We start from the raw sequence: 19,191 nt of genomic DNA on the forward strand, positions 1-19,191 counted from the left end.
TATGTAGTCCTATGTATACACTATGTAGACCTGGAATTCACTGTGTAGTCCAGGCTGGTCTTGAACTCATGATCCTTTTTGCTTCAGCCTCCTAAGTGATGAGATTTCAGGCAGGTAACACTCTGCCTGACAAGGGTTCCATAATTTATATCTGTTTACAGTGATTCAAGACCCACTGGGAACACCCCCCCCCCCCCCAACTCAAGGTGGCAGACAAGATCCGAGCTGGCCAGTTCTCTAGGAAGCAGCTGCTGGGTACAGGAGTGAGGGTGAGTCATTCATTGCTTTCTGTCCTGAGCAGTTGTGAGGCAGACTGGGAAGTCAGTTTGGAGACAGAAAGCCCACTTGATAAGGGATGTGGGGAACAGGATTGAAAGAGAACAATTCTCAGTGATGATTTATTAAACAGGAGGAAAGCCCTGAAGTGGGAGGGAGACCTCGATTTCACACGTGGGATGATGGAAGAGCAATGTAAAGGAATTTGAGGTGGAGTCCCAGCTCTCCTCATCCTGCAGTTTCCTCATCTGTCCATTTGGATATAACCAAGCAAACCCTGTTTATGCCCGGCACTTTGTGGTGCCTGCGGGCCAATCTCATGGGCTGTGCCCTCTGAGGACTTAGAGCTTACTGTGTCGCTGTGCGGAGGAGGGAGGATTCTCATGTAAGATAAATTCTGTATTACAGATTCCTTTCTGGAAGTATAGAAAATTTTAGAGTCAAATATATTAGCTTTTTCCTTATGGTATTACCTTTTGTTTTGTGCTTGAGATTGTTCATATTTTCATGTTTCTTGATTTTTTTTTTTTTTTCAACTTGCTCCCTGTTGACCATCAACTTTTTTTTTTTTTTTTTTCACTTTGTCTTATAGTTTTGTGTTCTGGGAGAATTCCCTTCAGATGCCTATTTTCTTACTGAACAATACAAACCAAAGGATTTAAGTGCCAAGAGCTATTTTACATGCTAGAAATGGAGTGGGCAAATACAATGGACAACACATGCCAGCACTTAGCTTATACTGTAGTGTAATCTCCCACTTACTGATGAGTACATCTCTGCCACCTTCCTTTTGAGGAAAAAAATTTTTTTTTTTGAATACAGCTTCTCAAGATAGTCTTTCATGACTGGGGATTGAACCTAGGGCTTTTGCATTGAGCTACATATTCAGCTCTTTTAGAAATTTTAAACCAGGGTCTTGGTATGCTGCCTAGGCTAGAATCAAACTTGCCATCCTCCTGCGTCAGCCTCAGAGCACTGGGCTAGCAACCGTGTCACCACACCTGGCCATATCTGCCTTTAACAGGCCCTTTTCTCCATCAGTCAAAGCCCCAGAATTACTGCTCCTTTTACTTCATCTTCTCTTGGGTAATTTGTTTTATTTTTTGTTTTTGGTATAGGGAATCGAACTCAGGAACAAATGTTTGCTAGGGAGGCACATGTGCCGCTGAGCTCTATCCCTGGTCCCACCTGGGTAACTTGTAAATTTGTAGTTACCTCTCTTGTTTTGTTATGCTGCTCCCTTGTAAGCTCCTCAGAGGTGGGTATGCCTTTCAGGCTTTCATTAGCTTGCTTGAACTACCGTTACAGACAGCAGAGACTAGGTGGCTTAAACATTTTCTCATTGCCCCAGAGACCCAAGTCTGAGATAGCATAAGTGACCACTTCAGTTTGTGTTACAGGCTCACATCCTGGCTTGTGGGTGGCAGTCTTCTTGCTGTGATTTCATATGGCCTTTCTTGCCTCTGCAGGGATAACAAGAGCGCTTTTGTTTCTTGTAAGGAAACCATATAATGTTTTGGATCAGGGCCCACCTCCATTTAGTCGGCTTCTTTCTTAAAGGGCCTGTATCCAAATCCAGATAGACCCATTTTCTTTTCTCCTCCTTCTCCTCCTCCTCCTTCTTCTCCTTCTTCTTCTCCTTCTCCTTCTCCTTCTCCTTCTCCTTTTCCTTCTCTTCTTCTTTCATCTTTTTGAGACAGGGTCTCACTATGCGGTTCAGGCTGGCCTTGAGCTCACTTTGTAGTCCAGGCTGGTCTGGAACTCACAGTGATTCTCCTGGCTCAGCCTGCCTAGTGTTGGGATTACCGACATGAACCACCACACCTGGCTCAAATGGAGTCACTTGCAAGGTCAGGGCTTCAACAGAAGGTCAGTCCATTATGATGCTCTCTTAAATTTTCCCTGTTGGCCCCAGAATATTGATATGTAACAGAGTAGGATTCTAAATAATTATTAAAGAAATATGTGAAAAAAAGAGAAGTTTCACAAATTGGAAAAGACAAACAGAAAGAGCTGTCAGCTTTCTCCAAAAAGTCTCAAGATAAGTTCACACATACTGCTCTCTGCTCTGCAGGCCCCCTGCTTCTTGCCAAGTTCCCTGCACCTGTTTTAGCCCATCTGATTGAGAGAGGCAGCAGTAGGTGTGTCGGAGTCAGCTTGGATCCCTGCCCAGCTCCACACTCCCAGCCTTGTCACTTGGGCATCATGGAAGTGGCTGTGCCTCAGTTGGCATGCTACACTTGAGAGAGGTGAACTCCAGGCTTGACAGCTACCTTCTTGCTCACTGTGAGTATTACCCTCGGGTACATCCCTCTTTCAGACCAGTGACTCGTATCAGAGTACTAGGAGATGACAGAGACCGATCAAACCCTTTTGAAAAAAGTAGGCAGCACTGCAGAAACATTTCATTTCTTCTGACTCAGCTCATGAGTGAGCTGTCTATCCTAGGAATGCATGACAATAGGAAGAAAACTTTCTGTGTATGATGAGATTATGACATTTTTGAGAGTGCTAAACCTTAGGGAACAGCAGAAATCTATAGTGGCAGAATGGTATTTAAGTGACTTACAGTGAACTCATTAGTCGTATATTATAAGTGATCATCTGAAGTTTAAATAGCAGTGTGGGAACAAAAGTAAATATTAAGTGGGGGACTAAGGTGATGTTGGTCAAAGGATGAAAAATTTCAGTTGGCCCAGAGGAATAAATGGAGGCTATCTATTGTATAACATGTTAACTTCAGTTAATAACAGTGTATTGTACACTTGAAAACGCCAAGAAATCAAGACATCATGTTGTTCACCATGATATGTAGTTCTCACTTAGCAACTGAAAAAGTTAAGCAGTAGAATGTAAAATTGTGCTAGTAGGGGATCAGGGATTTAGCTCAGTGGCGTAAGTGCCTGCCTGGCAAGCACAAGGTTGTGAGTTCAATCCCTGGTACCAAAAAAAAAAAAAAAAAAAAAAAAGTGCTAGTGTACATTTACTTATGGATCAGAATAAGTCTGAAAAGGAAAAATGATAAAAGGAAAACCAGTTATTTTTTATTATGAAGTTACCTGCCTACTTTTTTTTTTGGTAGAACTGGGGAATTTGTAACCTTTGTACTGAGTTATAGTCCTTGCACTTTTTTGACAGATGGCATCACTGAGTTGTCCAAGCTCGGCATGAACTTGCTGGCCCTTCTGCAGCCTCCTCATGTGCTGGGATTACAGGCATGTGCCATCTCCCGTCTGCACCTTTCGTTTTTGATAAGTCAGCTCCTTCTAGATTTTAGGTTCCCTATGGGTGCAGAGTTCCATGAGGAAGCCAGTTTGGAAATTTCCATGCATTCCTGATAGGTGGTTTTAAGTCTCACATCCTCTTGGTTGTACTTTCCCCTAGTCTCATTCTGTGCTATCCTTATGCTCTGCCAATCGAGATCCTGTCTAGAGTTCCTTGTCTGCATTAAGTAATTCTTCCCCAAAGAGCCTCTCACCGTCACCCAGTAGGCTCAGCCTGTGAGAGAGGCAGCATTCTGAAAACAGATGGATCAACTGGCACGTAAAGTTGGCTCCCACTACAGAGCATCCTTGTAATGCAGGCTGTAGTATGGCTCAGCTTTCACACTGGAAGAACTTTGTCACCATTTATCAAACAGGGCTTAAACACAAAGATACAGGATAGGCCAGAGTCGAACAGCTGGACTTATGCCAAAAGATGAATGTAGTCATACCCTAAGAGAGAATCCCAGTTATCCTACAAAACAATTTTTGAGTGCCTACTGTGTGCCAGCCACTCTGTCAGTATTACTAAGGAAAGAATTTAACAAGAACTAAAAGCCAAACTGATACGAAAATGAGTCATTTCAGATGCTGACCTAAGAATCGTTTAATTCCTGTTTGGGGATCATATAGTTGAGCTTAGCATTAGGAGTGCTATAGCTTCTATTTGGGAGTGAAGCAGAGGGAATCCAGGGTAGATTTTGTACTGTTTATTGCTTTTTCTATGGGTAAACGTTTTAGGCTCCTGTCAGTCCCTTTCCATGATTCTTTATCTTGCCCTTTATGTCTGACTTAATGTTTTTCATTTTTCTGATCAGTTGTTCTGCCTTTGAACTTTCCATAAAATACTCCATGGTCTACCACATCTAGTTGTCCATGGAGAATTCTCTTTCCCCTAACATAGAGAAGGGTGACTTGTTCAATTTCTGTTTCTCCTGTCAGATGGTGAAACAGACTGAGGAGATGTTGATTCTTAAGCACCATTCCTGTAAAATGAATTACATTGTACTCACAAGAAAATCCCACAGAGAAGTTGTCAAGGAAGTGAAATTCTCAAACTCTCCCTGAAAGGAAGAGGACTTCTAGTGAGACCACTGGAATGCACCATGCAGGAGAAAATGAGGAGAAAGACGAGAAACTTCAAACACACGGCAGTCAAGGACAACAAAGCACACAATGTTGTGAGTGACCAAGAATCTGTAGAAGATGATAGTCAGTGCTACAAACCTATAACAAATGAGAGAGTGGAAGCTGAGAAGAGACAGTACGTATGCCGTGAGTGCGGGAAAGCCTTCAGTCAGAGTGCCAATCTCACAGTGCACGAGCGAATCCACACTGGAGAGAAGCCCTACAAGTGCAAAGAGTGTGGGAAAGCCTTCAGTCATAGCTCCAACCTCGTGGTTCATCGGAGAATCCACACTGGCCTGAAGCCCTACACGTGCAGTGAATGTGGGAAATCCTTCAGTGGAAAGTCCCACCTCATCCGGCACCAGGGAATCCACAGTGGAGAGAAGATGTATGAATGTAAGGAATGTGGGAAAGCCTTCAGTCGGAGCTCAGGGCTTATTTCCCACCACCGAGTTCACACTGGGGAGAAGCCCTACACTTGTACCGAGTGTGGGAAAGCCTTCAGCCGGAGTTCCAACCTCACTCAACATCAGAGGATGCACAAAGGAAAGAAAGTTTACAAATGTAAGGAGTGCGGGAAGACATGTGGTTCTAATACAAAGATAATGGACCACCAGAGAATTCACACTGGGGAGAAACCCTTTGAGTGTGATGAGTGTGGCAAAGCTTTCATTTTAAGTAAGACCCTTCATGAACATCAGAGACTCCATCGTAGAGAGAAACCTTACAAATGTAATGAGTGTGGGAAAGCCTTTACCTCCAATCGAAACCTCATAGATCATCAGAGAGTCCATACTGGCGAGAAACCTTATAAATGCAATGAATGTGGGAAAACTTTCAGGCAGACTTCTCAAGTTATTTTACATTTGAGAACTCACACTAAGGAGAAACCCTATAAATGCAGTGAATGTGGCAAAGCTTATCGTTACAGCTCACAGCTTATTCAACATCAGAGAAGACATAATGAGGAGAAAGAAACCTCTTAAATAATACACAGTGTTGGTAATAGGGCTATTTGCTACTTTTCTGAAAAGCAAGTAGTATCAGTAACCTTGATTCTACTTCCAAGAGTCTATACAAAAAAGTAGTAAGTAGGGCCGAGGATTTAGCTCACTGGCATAAGCGCCTGACTGGCAAGCACAAAGTCATGAGTTTGATCCCCAGTAAAAAAAGGTAGTAATAACAAACAGATGAAGTTAACAAAAGGAATATTCTAAAAGAATGTTCTTTCATTTATAACTGAAATAGAAAAAAAATCTAGATTTTTTCAACAGTACAGGATTAAATGAATGATGTTCTATCCAAAAAATGATTCTTTAGCACTGTAAACAGTTTTAAAGAATAAGCTGAGCTACTCTGGATCCTGAGGTGGGAGGATTGTAAATTTCAAGGTAATCTGACCAGGATAGTGAGACCCCCATCTCAAAAAATATATAGAATGATACGGAGAAATGTCTGGATTAAGAGAAAGATGAACACAATAAAATATATTCCAATTTTTAAAAACACATGCCTAAGAAAAAGCATGGAAGTGAACTACGCCAAAATATTAATGGTGATTACCTCTGGGTGAAAGATTATAGGTAGTTTCTATAGTTTTCTATGCTTTCTAGATTTTCTACAGTGAGAATACTACTTTTATATTTAGTAAAAAGATGGTATTTTTTAAATTCAGTGAACTCATGCTCATTTTCATGGAACAGTTAGAAAATGCTCACAGTGTACGAATAGAAGGCCTCAGGATTAAATGCAGTCTGGCACTTAGAAGGGGACCATGACCAAGTCAGTTGGTTTAGGGCCTCTTTCATGTTAGTAAAACCACCAACACTGATCCTTTATGTTTTGCAGTTTTAAATCGACTTTCGAGTTGTCAAAAAAGTATATAATCACTTGTATTAAAAGAACACAGCAAAAAATTTACAACATCTTTCAGTAGTGGAAAGATCTGTTAAATGATGCAGAATTACCTAGGTTCCATCTTTTTAGTATATGCTTAGACAGCTTACAAAAATGCATACTCAGGAAACAGATAATCATAGGTACAAAAACCTGAAAAAGTTACAGTTACCAGTAAGTGTAACTGGTAGAAGAAGAGTTTGCCTTCACATGTTCCGTAGAGCTTGGTAGAAGCATAGACTGGAGTTGGGAGATCTGTGTTCCTACCTTAAGTCTGCAGTCATAGCTTGTCACTAACCTGCTGTGAACCCCTTCACAGGTTCCTATGAGGACAGTGACAGTGCAAGTCATGGCAGGCCTGGTGCATGGCACACCATGATAGCTCACATGTAAGACATTGGGACCGTGTTTCTCAGCACTGTAGGGGGAGAGTGATTCAAGGGAAGCTGTGCCAAAGGTAGCGTGTAGGATATGTTCAGGTGAAATAAATGAGCTACTAAGCAGTAGGTACATGGACCTTTACCCTAGCTGTTTCCTCAGGAAGAGACCTAGAAGGAACCAGCTCCAAGTCTGCTTTGGAAGCTTGGCTAACTTCTCAGACTCCCAATATAACTACATAATCTTAATCATCACTTCTGTGTTTTTTGTAATATGAGGGCAGTGTCTGAAGTCAGGATTGAGGAAGGAGCCTAGGCTTTCTCACCACGTTCCTTTAATTTATCATTGGGAAAAAGTCTTTCCCAGCAGAAGGGAGAGAAGAGTGTTGAGCAGGCAGTGCTCCAGCGTCTCCCACCTCTGTGTCAGCCCTCCAGAGAGGCCTTTGCCTGTCTTCAACCAGTATTCAGAACTTTTAAGTCTTTACCTCAGAATCTGCCTGGCAGCAGTGAGAACCCTCCATTCTTCATCATCCCTTGTGTACAGTGAGCTCTTCAACCCATGGCCCTTTGTATTACACACACAACTCACTGTTGCAGGTTATTGAGGGTACTTGTCTCATTTAACCTTACTATTGTGTAAGACAATTGAGTCTCAGTAAGGTTAGGTGACTGACCTCAGTAAGGTTAGGTGACTGTCAGTGTTTGGGGTCAGGATATGAGCTACAATCTGACCTTGAAGTTCATGCTGCCTTCGTTTTACCAAAGTGCCTCTGCCCACCACAATGATTCTGTGTGAGGGACCAGTTAGGGCGCTCTTGGGCCGCTACTTCTGTTATAGGTGATTGTACCTGAACGGTTGTTGGACCGTGGTTTCATTAGGAAGATACTGTAAACCTTAGTTTTAAGGGTTACATATTTCTTTCCTCTAGTTAGAGCAAAGAAGTGAAGGGTTTATATATTTTTGTGAAAAGGATTGTTTGGCTTTGTCCTATTTTGGTAGGACAGTTTTACATATAATTTTTTGATATTGCAGTTATTCAAGGCAGGGCTTGAGGGGCTTAACGAGGTGTTGCTTCCAGGGCCATTCATCACTAAGTGGAGTTGATGACTTACCCTGTGTCACTGAACAGATATTTTCTTACCACTGTGTCACAGAGTCTGAACTTCTTCACATAGGCTTTCTTTTTCATATGAAAGGACTCTGATCTTTCAATACCTTCAAGAAAAAATTCACCTTATATGCAGAAACCTTACCACAGGAGAGTCTCACATTTGTTGCTCTAACAAAGCCAGGGTTACAGCCCTCTAAACCTTCACCTGTCTTCTAGGCCAGTGCCTGCCTTAAACTGCAGAAGCGAATGATGGTTATGTAATAGGTTCCTACATCCTTAAGATAAATATTCTGGTATGTGATTTGAACTGGGCACCCAGCTTCAGAGTCTGCCAGGACTGCCAGAGGTTAACCTTGGAGTTCAGCACATTCCCCTTAGCTTGAGCCACCAGTGGTACACACGACTGCCCACCAGGCACCTCATACCACTGGTGGTAAAAACAGATCTACTCCCTCTCATTGCTCTTTTTACTAGTACAATTAAGCCACCCGATGGGACAGTCACACATGTTCCACCAGTGGTTTAAGCTGCCTGGCAGCAAGATTTAACAAATTATAGCCTTGTTGCTGACCCGTCTTTCAACCCCTTTCATACTGCTCTGAATTGGGGCTGTCTTTCAGTAGAACCTTAACTATTAAGGACAGTGTTTTCTCCACAATCCCTTGATTGCTAATTTTTCTGTCATTTAACCCACATACTCCTCCATACTGCTGTTTCTTCTCTGTTCTCCACCAGAAACTTGGCTGTCTTGAAATTATCTCATGAAACTTGTGCATTACCCACCTGTTTGTTACCCACTGGCTTCCTGGGCACTCTATTCATTCGTGTTTTTGATGCTCTGAATATTGCTGTGAAATATAGAAAGGAAATAGTTTACAGCCACCCTGGTTGTATAGAATTGCCTTGTGTGAAGTGAGAGTATACTTGCACCTAGATGAGTGGAAAGTGAAACTAATCTTACATATGCTCTTAATTAAAGGAAACATGCACTCTGGAAGCTGAAGCAGGATTGAGGCCAGCTTGGGGTACGCAGTTTAAAGCCAGCAGGAACTATGTCTTGGGGGAGCGAAATAAAATACTTAAGGTAAACCTGCTTAGAGAGCAATATGATGTCTCCTTGAGAGATTTTTCTTCATACCTGGTATGTACCATGTTAGATTTTGGAAGAAACTGAAACCAAAAGTAGCATTAAGTAGATGAGAAAATACATTGCCTAAATTCCAAGATTAAATTCAATGCAGCTCTCCTCTTAGTTTCCTTTTTCCATTCAGTATAAATAAAAGGATGGTTTTATTGTTTAGGTGGTAATCATGAAACTTGTTAATCACCTCCAATATAAAACTGGCTTCATAAAATTGTTTTTGCAAGAAATGGTGATAGTTCCTCCAATAAACCTGTTCTTAAAAATATGACTAGTGTTTAGGGTTATTTTTCCTTCTTTGCTCAGAATGAGAATAAAACAGTTCAACCTAGTTTCCTTTAAGGAGCAGTTTTCAGTGATGGTGACTTCTAGGTGAAGTTTGCGCTCTTCATACTTACGCAGATTAGAATTTGGGCTTTAGGTGAGCATAGCCATTTCCTCACGGCGATATAAACAGGCTGGCAGAGGTGCCCTGGTGACAGCACAGAGAATCGTAAATAAAAAGCAAAATTTGCTTTTAATACTTATCTCAAAGAATTTTAATATTTCAAAATTGGCTCTTCACTATGTAGTAATTTATTTTTCTAGTACTTGAGGAAGAAATCTTAGAAAAGGGCTCAGTTACATTTTTACTACCATTTACATTTATTTTTCTTGGATCTGTCACTTTTAGGCCTTGCCATAGCACAGTAGATTCAAGCCATCGGCTAGATGTGGTGATGTACACCTGTGTGGGAGGCTGATGCAGGAGGATCACAAGTTTGAGTCCATCTTGAGCAATTTAGCAAGAACCTGCCTCAATAAAAAGCGCTGGGGAAGTAGCTCAGTGTCAATGCCCTGGGTTGAACTGCCAACACTGGAGGTGGGGGGAGAGTCACGACCTGTGGGAAAGTTGAGGATAAGGTCTCTGCTTCCCATCCCATACCACGTTATCAGTCTACGATGAATCCCCAGTGAGCCGAGCATTTAATGCCGACTCGCATTCACATTAGCATGACCTCTCCAAGACCTGCCTGCAGCGTGATAACCAGGTCTGAGAAACTCTTCTGACTGTCCTGGCTTTTCTCCTCGTGCTTCCGTACATCCATCTTCCCTCAATGCTGAGGCAAGCATTCAATGCGCCTGCTTCATTTGGGTCAAGAAACGACATAGGTGGTGGAGAGAGTACTTGGATTTCAAAGCACTACTAGTTACGAGGAATAGCCAATAAATTTGACTCACAGATCCTTGTTTTCAGTATTTTTAAAGCTGTGACAGCAGTACATGTCTCAAAGGATTCACATGAGGAGCAAATGAAATTAACCATGGGTACAGACCCTCCTATAACAGTGTTTACACTGTTGATTTCTCTTCCTTTCTTTTTGTGTTTCCTGATACCCCAGCTGCTCTGCTTTGAAATTGAGCTTCATTGCACTGAAACTGCCAGTGACATACTGTTGAAAAGTGCGCCTTCTTGGGGTGGAGCTGGAAGAAATGCTGCTGGGTAATTCAGGCACCAGCAGTGGCTTTCAAGAGCCAAGAATCCATTTCCATTAGGGCACCCTCAGCCTGTCACAAAGAGCTGAACTCCAGAGATACTCTGCACACCAGCCTCCTGGAAAAGCTACGAACGAGAACGAGTTAGCCGCCTAGAGAAACCGGCTGGGCGCAACCGGAAGCCGCTGGACGCCGGCGCGGCTGCCCGGATGGCGCTTTGCTGCGCCTCTTCCGGTTCCGGTGTCATCTCCCGGGGTCCAGGAGCTGAGGATGAGGCCGGGAGGCTGGAGCGGCACCGACAGCCACTGGTGAGCTGGGTGGGGCAGGGTCTGGGTCTCCGCGGTGGCCAGGAGTGGCACGTGGCGGGCGGAGAGGCACTGAGTACGGCACCGCGAGTCTGCAGTGACCCCAGAGCGGACCTCCAGATTCCCTCCTCAGCCTCTCTGCCCGGGGTGCAGAGAACCGGCGTGAGACTTCCTCAGGGCATGGTGGTGTTTTTAGGGAAGGACCTGTTGTCATCTTGTAATTTGATAATATGACAGTGTTTAGAAAGCAAACCACGCATGCCGCCGTTACTGAGAAGATTACATTTTAATATGGGTGCTGCCCTTTGCGCGCGCGCACACACAAAAGTGATTGCCAACCTGTCGGCTGGGACCGTTTCTCTTCTTGTAGCTTGCTACATTAAAGCTTTATCAGGACTTAAGTGTTTAGAAACTGTTTTAGGTAGCTGTTATTTGGGTTTCGTGATTTTCTTCTGTGGAATCATTTTGGAGGCTTGGAGTTCAGAATTTGCTCCCCCCAACTTACCTGAGTGTTTGCGTAAATCACAAGCTTTTGAGGGCTCTCTTAACTTGTGCCTCAAACACATTTTGTGAGAAGCAAGCTGAGTCTACGTTTAAGATTTGTCCCTTTTATCTGTGAATAATCGTGAATAGAATTCTGATAATTCAAGTAGACCGTTACTTAAAATACTTTTACAAAATTCTTTGCATCCCCCGTGGTGATTACCAAGAACTGTTAAGTATTTCTCAGTAGCTTCATCTCTCTTGCTAAGTTTTTTAGAGCTTAATCACATTTTCTTTTTTTTTTTAAATTTTAAAGAGTTAAACACATTTTTTTAATTGGGCGGGTGTACTGAAAATCAAACTCAGGATCTCGTACTTGCCAGACAGGCCACTTGTGTCCTTAGCTATATCCCCAGCCCCATTAACCACGTTTTCACTGCAGAAATGTAACTGACCTTGCTAATACCTAATTTCCCTTGCCCTTCCTTATCGATTCTGCACTCTTTATTTAAGGCTCCCTTCACAATGCTCAGTGAAACAGCAAATCCTGGCTCAGCACCCAGAAACCTAAAACAAAAGAGTGCATGGCAGAAACCTTGATAAGCAGAATTAAGTGATACATATGACAAAAACATAGCAAATGCAGAAATCCCCAGCTCCTATTGTAAGCCAGAGATTTGGATATGGAGTATGTCTAAAACAGTGAGACCCAGCAGCCCAAGAGAAATATGACTGGAATATGTGAAAATTTCACAGAATGACTCAATATACTCATTTACTCGTGATACAAGTTAAATATTTAGCAGAAATAATAGACTTTGTGTCACATGCTTGTCATCCCGCACTCAGGAGGCTGAGTTGCGAAGATCTCTGGGGCTGTAAAGTCATGAGGCTAACCTGGACAGTACTGCATGACCCTGACTAAACAAGGCACAGATTGCGGTCCTGGCCAGCTGCATTGGTGAAGTGAGGAGAGAGGCTCTGCTTCTCAGTTCTTGCTGAGGGGAAGGTAGACTGTAGGTTGGTGCCATCATGGGTACTGATGCTTGGCAGGATCTGGGTTATGAATGTACACACCTTTTGACCTTGAAACAGTTCTGCTTCAAGGAACTGTTTATGCCTGTACACACGAAGACTGATGGATGGTCAAGGTTATTGGTGACATGTGGTAATAAAAGGTTGAAAATTACCTAAATATCCCATCAGTGCTGAAGTGCAAAATAAACTAAGGAGCAGTAAAAGTGGGGTAGAACTGTGTAGTCATTGGAGAGATCTTCAGGATGCATTATGGAGAAAGGCAGGTGGAACCCATTAACATGATGGGCTACCATTTGTGAGAAAAGGGAGTTGCACAACAGTATGTGTATATATTCCTTTGTGTAGGTAAGTAGCTGGAAAGGTGCATAGCAAACTAATGGGGAGAGGGAAGCTACACAGTATTTGTTTTGTAATTCTAACCTTGACCCTAGTGACTGTGTTTGTGTTTTTGGTACCGGTATTGAACCCATGACCTCACACTTTCCAGGCAGGCACTTAAGCCACTGATCTAAATCCCTAGCCCTATGTTAACTGTTTTTAAAAATAACAAGGGGAGGGCCGGGAGTTTAGTGCAGCAGCACAATACCTATCTGGCAAGTGTGAAGTCGTGAGTTTGATACCCGTTAAGAAAATAACATGGGGCACACTTGGGAAGCTGAGGCAGGGATTTCGCTTCAAGTCTTGGGCTTCAAAGTGAGTTCAAGGCCAGCCTGAACTGCATATTGAAGCGGTTTCAAAAAAGCCAAGACAAAAACAAAAACACAAGGGACATGTCAAGTAAACTCTTAACATTTTTTTGTTGTTGTTGTTGTTTTGTTTTGATACCAGGGATCAAACTCATGATCTTGTGCTTGCCAGACAAGCACTTAAGCCAATGAGCTAAATCCCCAGCACCAGTTGCTCATTATTTATAAGACATGATCATCTTATTCTGCCCCTCAGGAACCTTTAGAATTTGACCTCTGCTTACCTTCCTGTTCTATTCCTGCAATCTTACCTCCAAAGTTTACTTTCCTTCTTTGGTTTGCAAAGCCCATTTGTCTTCCTTGTCCTGCTGTCCTATCTGTCTTATCCCGTCCTATCCTGCCCACCCCCCACCCCTTCTCCCTTTCCATGCTGGAGATTGAACCCAGGGCGGCACACATTAGCAAAATGCCTCAGAGCTCATTGCTAACAGAGAGAGCTGTGTGTGAGGTCAGCCTCTTGGCTGTGAAAAATAGTTTCTTGGGGCTAGGGATATAGCTCAGCAGCACAGCATCTGCTTAGCACGTGCAAAGTTGTGAGTTTGATTCCTGGTTCCAAAAAAAATTTCTGGAATATTTTTCATGATATCCATTGGTCTGCTTATTTTTCCTTTAATGTTCAGTCTGAAACTCCTTCTCATGATTCCTGTGTTTATATGTTCTCCTAGTAGTTGCATTTACACATTATATTGAAATAGTGTTTATATTTTTGCCTTTTCTGCTTGTTTATAACCAAGCTCTTTGAAGCTTTCTGTTAAATGAAATTAGTTGAAATACTTTTGTCTGTCACTGATTGTGTGACTGTTAGCACCTTAACAGTTTAATAATAATTGTAACCTTTGACCCAACAAATTTTCTTATAGAACTTTATCTTGAAAAAAATAGAGTGGGCTGGGAATGTCAGTCAGAGATAGGGCACCTGCTTAGCATGCACTAGGCCTTGGGTTTGATTGGGGGCGTATGGTTAACCAGAGTTTTTCATCAAGGATAGTCATTGTGGCCTTACTTACAATAGGAAAAAGTTAGAAATAAACTAAATATCTAGCAACAGGAAGCTGATTGTGGCCAGACTCATATGACCCTTTAAAATAATGAGCAGTGTTTAATATGTTCACAGTGAATATGGGAGACGGCAAGTTGTACAGTCAGATCCAAGCTGGTGATCCAGATTCATGCATAGAAAAAGGACTAGAAGGGCATAGCCCAAAACAGTTCAGCAGTTTCCTGGTGTGTGTATGTTTTTCAGTTTCAGCATTTTCCCACTTTGTAATCAGAAATATAAGTGTTATTTCAATAGATGGGTGATTTCTAAACAACAAACCTTATTCAAAGTAATACAAAGATGTGCTTTGTGCAGTTACCAGCTACCTGTGGTGTAGAGATTCCTTATATATAACAAAGATGCATTAATGAAAATTAATTTTAGAAATGAAAAATAGGAAAAATTTTGAAATTATAAAAACAAAGCACTTCCAATATTTTGATCCACAGAATGAACAATTTTCAAAGTATTACTGCAAAGTTACACAGTAACTTTCTTTGCTAATTGTCAGAATTTTCCCCATATATGTCCAGATTAAGACTATGCTTTCTCTTTGACTCTGCTGAGCGCAGGAGAGGAAGCTTGTTTCAGAAGAACCACTAACATTTGAGTCCGTGTGTCAGGCACTGTTCAGAAACTTGAAATGTGGTGGAGGTACAGCCCATTAGTGGAGCATTTGCCTACAACATTGTCACCCTTAGATCAGGTCCCAGCTGGCAAAAACAAACAAAACCCACCTTGAAGTATGTTTAGAGCCAAGCAGGGTGGCACATGCCCATAGTCCTAGCACTCAGGAGGCTAAGGAAGGAGAAATGCAAGTTTGGGCCCAGCCTGAGCATTTAGTGACTTAGTGAAACTGTGGTTCAAAATGAAAAGATAAAAGGGTGAGGATGTAGCTCGTTGCAAAGGCCAATTTCAGTCCCCCAAAAGACACATATGCAGACACACACACAAAAGCAAAATGCTTAGATGTCACATTCTCATTGCCTTACAAGGTAGGGACTGCTAGTACCCCTGTTTCACAGGTTAAGAAGTAAAGGCTTAGGAGTGGGGTAACTTGTTGAGCTACAGAAGTATCCAGGAGGCCCACATAAATGGTAGTTTCTTGTAGTTTGGTGGAAGAGAGCCTTTGAATAAAGGCCAGAGCTTTTCCATGTTGCTAGTTGTTTGTTTTTTCCTTTTTTGAGACAGGGTCTCACTGTGAGGTTCAGGCTGGCCTTAGGCTCACTTTGTGACCCAGGCTTGTCTCGAACTCTCAACATTCCTCCTACGTCAGCCTCCAGAATGCTAGGATTACAGGAGTATACCACCACACCCGGCCTATGTTGCTGGTTTTAGCAGAGCCTGTTCTCAGGGCCTTAATCCTGTCAAACGAAGCAGACCCAGGAGCCCCAAATCCTGGTTCCGGAAGATTCTTCTTACTACTAGGAGCTGCCTGGGGACAGCTAAATTACTTCTCTAGCTAATTTTAATAATGATTTCTTTTCTTTCTTTCTTTCTTTCTTTCTTTTTTTCTTTCTTTTTTTTTTTTTTTTGCGTGTGTGTGCCAAGCTTCGAACTCATGACCTCACACTTGTCAAACAAGCACTTAAGACACTGAGCTAAATTCCTGGCCTTCACAATGATTTCTTGAGCCCTTAGAGATGACATTCTCCAAGCTCTAAGGAAGAAGGCAAGCAAAGATTAGGGGAGCCTGGAGAGGAAGCTTTCTTAGAAGACAGCAATGACACGAGAGAATTGGGCCCACAGCGCTTTGTCACAAGAGGGCCTTGGGAAGGGGAAGGATGATACCTGGAAGTGGGGAGCCAGCTATCCAGGCAGCAGCTGCTCTGTGTGGGAAACCTCGCACACCCAGTTCAGACAGCTGCGTTACCACGAGACCTCCGGACCTCAGGAGGCCCTGAGCCGGCTCCGGGAGCTCTGTCGCCGGTGGCTAAGGCCAGAAGCACGCACCAAGGCCCAGATCCTGGAGCTGCTGGTGCTGGAGCAGTTCCTGAGCATCCTGCCGGGGGAGCTGCGAGCCTGGGTGCAGCTCCATCGGCCTGGAAGTGGGGAGGAGGCTGTGGCCCTGGTGGTGGATATGCAGGAGTACCTAGATGGACCAGCGCTAAAGGTGAGAAGGGTTGGCATGGGGGCAAGTGGGGGAAGGAAAGAACTGGGGCCTGCTGGTGGGTGATCCTGGATTTTCGTTAATAATTGATGGCACATGAGCAACTTGGTGCTAATTAAAGTGGGTTCAAAAACTGTGTGGACCATAGGTTATATTAACAAAGAGGACGATTTATGCATAAGGCCTTTGGATCTAACTTGGAAACAATGCATAAGCATTGATTCCACTTTGTCCCTCTGGGGGATGTTTATTAACAATTAAGTTCAGCTCCTGTGTGGGTTTTCTCTGTAAGAACGTGCAGAATAGGGATAGGAGCCTGAAGTGTGAAAGGCAGTAGTAGTACAGCAAGCTTTCTAGGTCTAGGATGAGCCCCCTTGTGTGACCCTGCAACAATTCTGCAAGACAAGGGAGTAAGATGCTTGCTTCTGATGAGACCTTGTATCCTTGATCTTCAGGTTGGAATCGTGTGGGTGTGAGATTTCTTTCTGTACATCTGTGGCCCGCTAGAGACATTTTTGTGTAAGAAGTCTGAATCATTACTCAAACAGCAATGGCATCAAGAATGGGTTCATGCTGGGTGTAGTGGTGCATACCTGTAATCCCAACCCTTGATAAACCGAGGCAAGAGAGTCTCAGCGAATTTGAGGCCACACTGGGCCACATAGTAAGTTCAAGATCAGCATGAACTACATGGCAAGACCCTATCTCAGAAAAACAAAAAGAATAGGCTTGTGTTAATCTAAAAGTGGAAGGTTTTAGAGTTGTCTATCATTGTAGGTCGCTAAAACATCTTCATTTGAGGGATCAGAAAACTGAAGCAGAAAGACTCCGTGGATTGCCGTCGTAGGTGAGCACGCAGCTAGCAGCAGAAGTGCGCATCTCGGCCTTCACTGCAGTGTTAGTGTGTTGGAGCAGGAAGGTCTAGGTTAAGGGTAAAGGGGTCAGGAAGTAGAAGACACAGGACTGAGCCCAAGTCTGACGTACAGCTAGGTCTGAGATGACCTGTGCTCTCCGCTCCTGCTTGGTGCTTCCATCCCCTCCCGGGCCCACACAGGTTGGCTTCTGTTTCCTGTCCTGTGCAGCCCCCTGGAGAGGCCGCAGTGCCAGAGAAGGACTGGAGAGCAGCTCTCCTGTGCCCCTTGCAAAGCTCTGCCGCTCTTCTGTGGCTTTCTATTTGAGGTGTGTCTTTTTGACCTCTTGAGGACAGAAAGAGGTCCATGGTCGTTCAGTGAGTCCATTTCCAAAGAAACGAGTCAAGCCAACTTGTGTTTTGGTTTGTCCTCAGGTTCTGGTACCTGTTGACAGCCAGGACCCTATCCAGGAGAGGTCCAGTGCTCCAGGAGCAGCGCGTCCTCCTGCACCTCCCAGCAGCCACTTAGCAGCCGAAATCCACCCGAACCCTCTTCCTGACCCAGTGCTTTTCAGTCTCCAGGACTCTCCACATGGTACTTCCTTTTCCAAACGCCTTCTGGGGCTCCTGCAAGCAGGCAGTGGTGCTTCCTCTCCTGCCCTGTGCAGGCATCCTTTCCACCTCCATCTCCTTCTGCTGTACCTGCTGTTGGCCCTCCTGTCCCCTCTGACTCTGCATCCATTCTTATTGCTACACTCGGGATATTCCAGCCCTTCACACAGGAGTCACTCAGAAAAGTAGTCCCTGTGCAGCCACTGTGCCTCAGCCTGGTGTCTGGGTCATTCTGAGACCCTGATTTGTAGACAGTGTTAGACTGGCTGGGTAGATAAGAGTAGAGGAATCTCACACGGTGTTGGTTTCCTTCCTCAGATTCTCCTGCCCCTGAAGCTTCTATCCTTTCCCAGGAAGAAAACCCACGAAACCAATTAATGGCACTTATGCTCCTTACAGCCCAGCCCCAGGTAAGTCTGGCCTTCTTCTTCTATTCTGTCCCCATTGCTGAATTGCTGTCCTGGTGCTGGGCTGCCCTCTCAGCCCCCAACTCTAAATCAAGGTCCATCTGTTGGAAGACAAACTTCATCACAGAGGGTCCCCTTAGTTCTCCTTGATATCTGCGTCTCACCTTGTGACCTCACAATGTATCCTGTTCCTAGAAGCAAAAAGATCCTATTTGTAGGGAAGTCCCAGGCGTTGGTAATCTCACATATGCTTCTTGTTTCAGGAGTTGGTAATGTTCGAGGAGGTATCAGTATGCTTCACGTCAGAGGAATGGGCATGTCTGGGCCCGATCCAGAGAGCCTTGTACTGGGATGTGATGCTGGAAAATTATGGGAATGTCACCTCCCTAGGTAAGGACTCTTTCTTCCTGTAATTCTTACCTTCAGTTCATCAGCCTTTTTAAAAAATTTAATAAAACAAATTTATGCTTATTTTGAAAAACACAAAGTATAACAAAGAAGCAAACCCACTTTTTTTTTTTTTTTTTTTTTTTTTTTTTGTCTTTTTCAGACAAGGTCTCATTGTGCAGTTCAGGGTGGCCTTGAGCTCACTTTGTAACCCAGGCTGGTCTCAAACTCACCACAATTCTCCTACCTCAGCTTCCCATGTGCTTGTTTTACAGGTGTGCACCACCATGCCCAGCTAGCAAACCCACTTCAAATCTATTTATAAACAATTACTGTCAACATTTTGATTCACTCCTGGTTTTTCTGTTTGATAGTTTTTACATTGTTCAAAAGCGTGTGTGTCTATACAATTGGTTTTTTTTGTTTGTTTGGTTGGGTTTTTTTGTACCAGGATCGAACTCATGACCTCGTGCTTGCCATGAGCTAAATCCCTGGCCGCATCTGTACAGTTTTATAGACTGCTTTTCACATGTTTTTCTCATTGA

At 43.5% G+C, this 19,191-nt stretch overlaps 2 protein-coding genes across 10 annotated transcripts in view; both read left to right on the forward strand.

The window, feature by feature from the left end:
* Positions 1 to 186: 186 nt before the first annotated feature.
* Znf660 (zinc finger protein 660) lies at positions 187 to 9,461 on the forward strand. 3 transcript variants are annotated; one of them, XM_063261020.1, is made up of 3 exons: positions 2,375 to 2,562; positions 3,415 to 3,491; positions 4,482 to 9,461. In XM_063261020.1, the coding sequence occupies exon 3, from the start codon at positions 4,646 to 4,648 to the stop codon at positions 5,651 to 5,653; it is 1,008 nt and encodes a 335-aa protein (XP_063117090.1). In that variant the 5' UTR covers positions 2,375 to 2,562; positions 3,415 to 3,491; positions 4,482 to 4,645; the 3' UTR covers positions 5,654 to 9,461. The 3 variants fall into 3 exon arrangements, with proteins under 3 accessions (XP_063117091.1, XP_063117090.1, XP_063117089.1); XM_063261021.1 differs by lacking the exons at positions 2,375 to 2,562; positions 3,415 to 3,491 and adding an exon at positions 187 to 269; XM_063261019.1 differs by lacking the exon at positions 3,415 to 3,491 and having other exon boundaries at positions 2,383 to 2,562.
* Znf197 (zinc finger protein 197) overlaps positions 2,433 to 19,191 on the forward strand; it is a 32,049-nt gene continuing 15,290 nt past the window's right edge. For 6 of the 7 annotated variants that reach the window (XR_010051571.1, XR_010051572.1, XM_063261011.1 and 3 more), the window contains exons 1-6: positions 2,433 to 2,562; positions 10,576 to 10,977; positions 15,832 to 16,393; positions 17,676 to 17,835; positions 18,171 to 18,262; positions 18,523 to 18,649. Coding sequence is in view for 5 of the 7 variants with exons in the window: in XM_063261011.1 (XP_063117081.1) it covers positions 16,004 to 16,393; positions 17,676 to 17,835; positions 18,171 to 18,262; positions 18,523 to 18,649 (769 nt within the window). In the remaining 2 variants the exon portion in view is untranslated. Of the gene's footprint in view, positions 2,563 to 10,575; positions 10,978 to 15,831; positions 16,394 to 16,875; positions 17,055 to 17,167; positions 17,238 to 17,675; positions 17,836 to 18,170; positions 18,263 to 18,522; positions 18,650 to 19,191 lie in introns of those variants that run through there. The other variant, XM_063261009.1, reaches the window with a different exon arrangement.

The sequence above is a fragment of the Cavia porcellus genome, unplaced genomic scaffold (assembly GCF_034190915.1).
Source record: "Cavia porcellus strain 051 isolate PalLab524CR breed Dunkin Hartley unplaced genomic scaffold, mCavPor4.1 scaffold_14, whole genome shotgun sequence".
In the NCBI taxonomy this organism is placed as follows: Eukaryota; Metazoa; Chordata; class Mammalia; order Rodentia; family Caviidae; genus Cavia; species Cavia porcellus.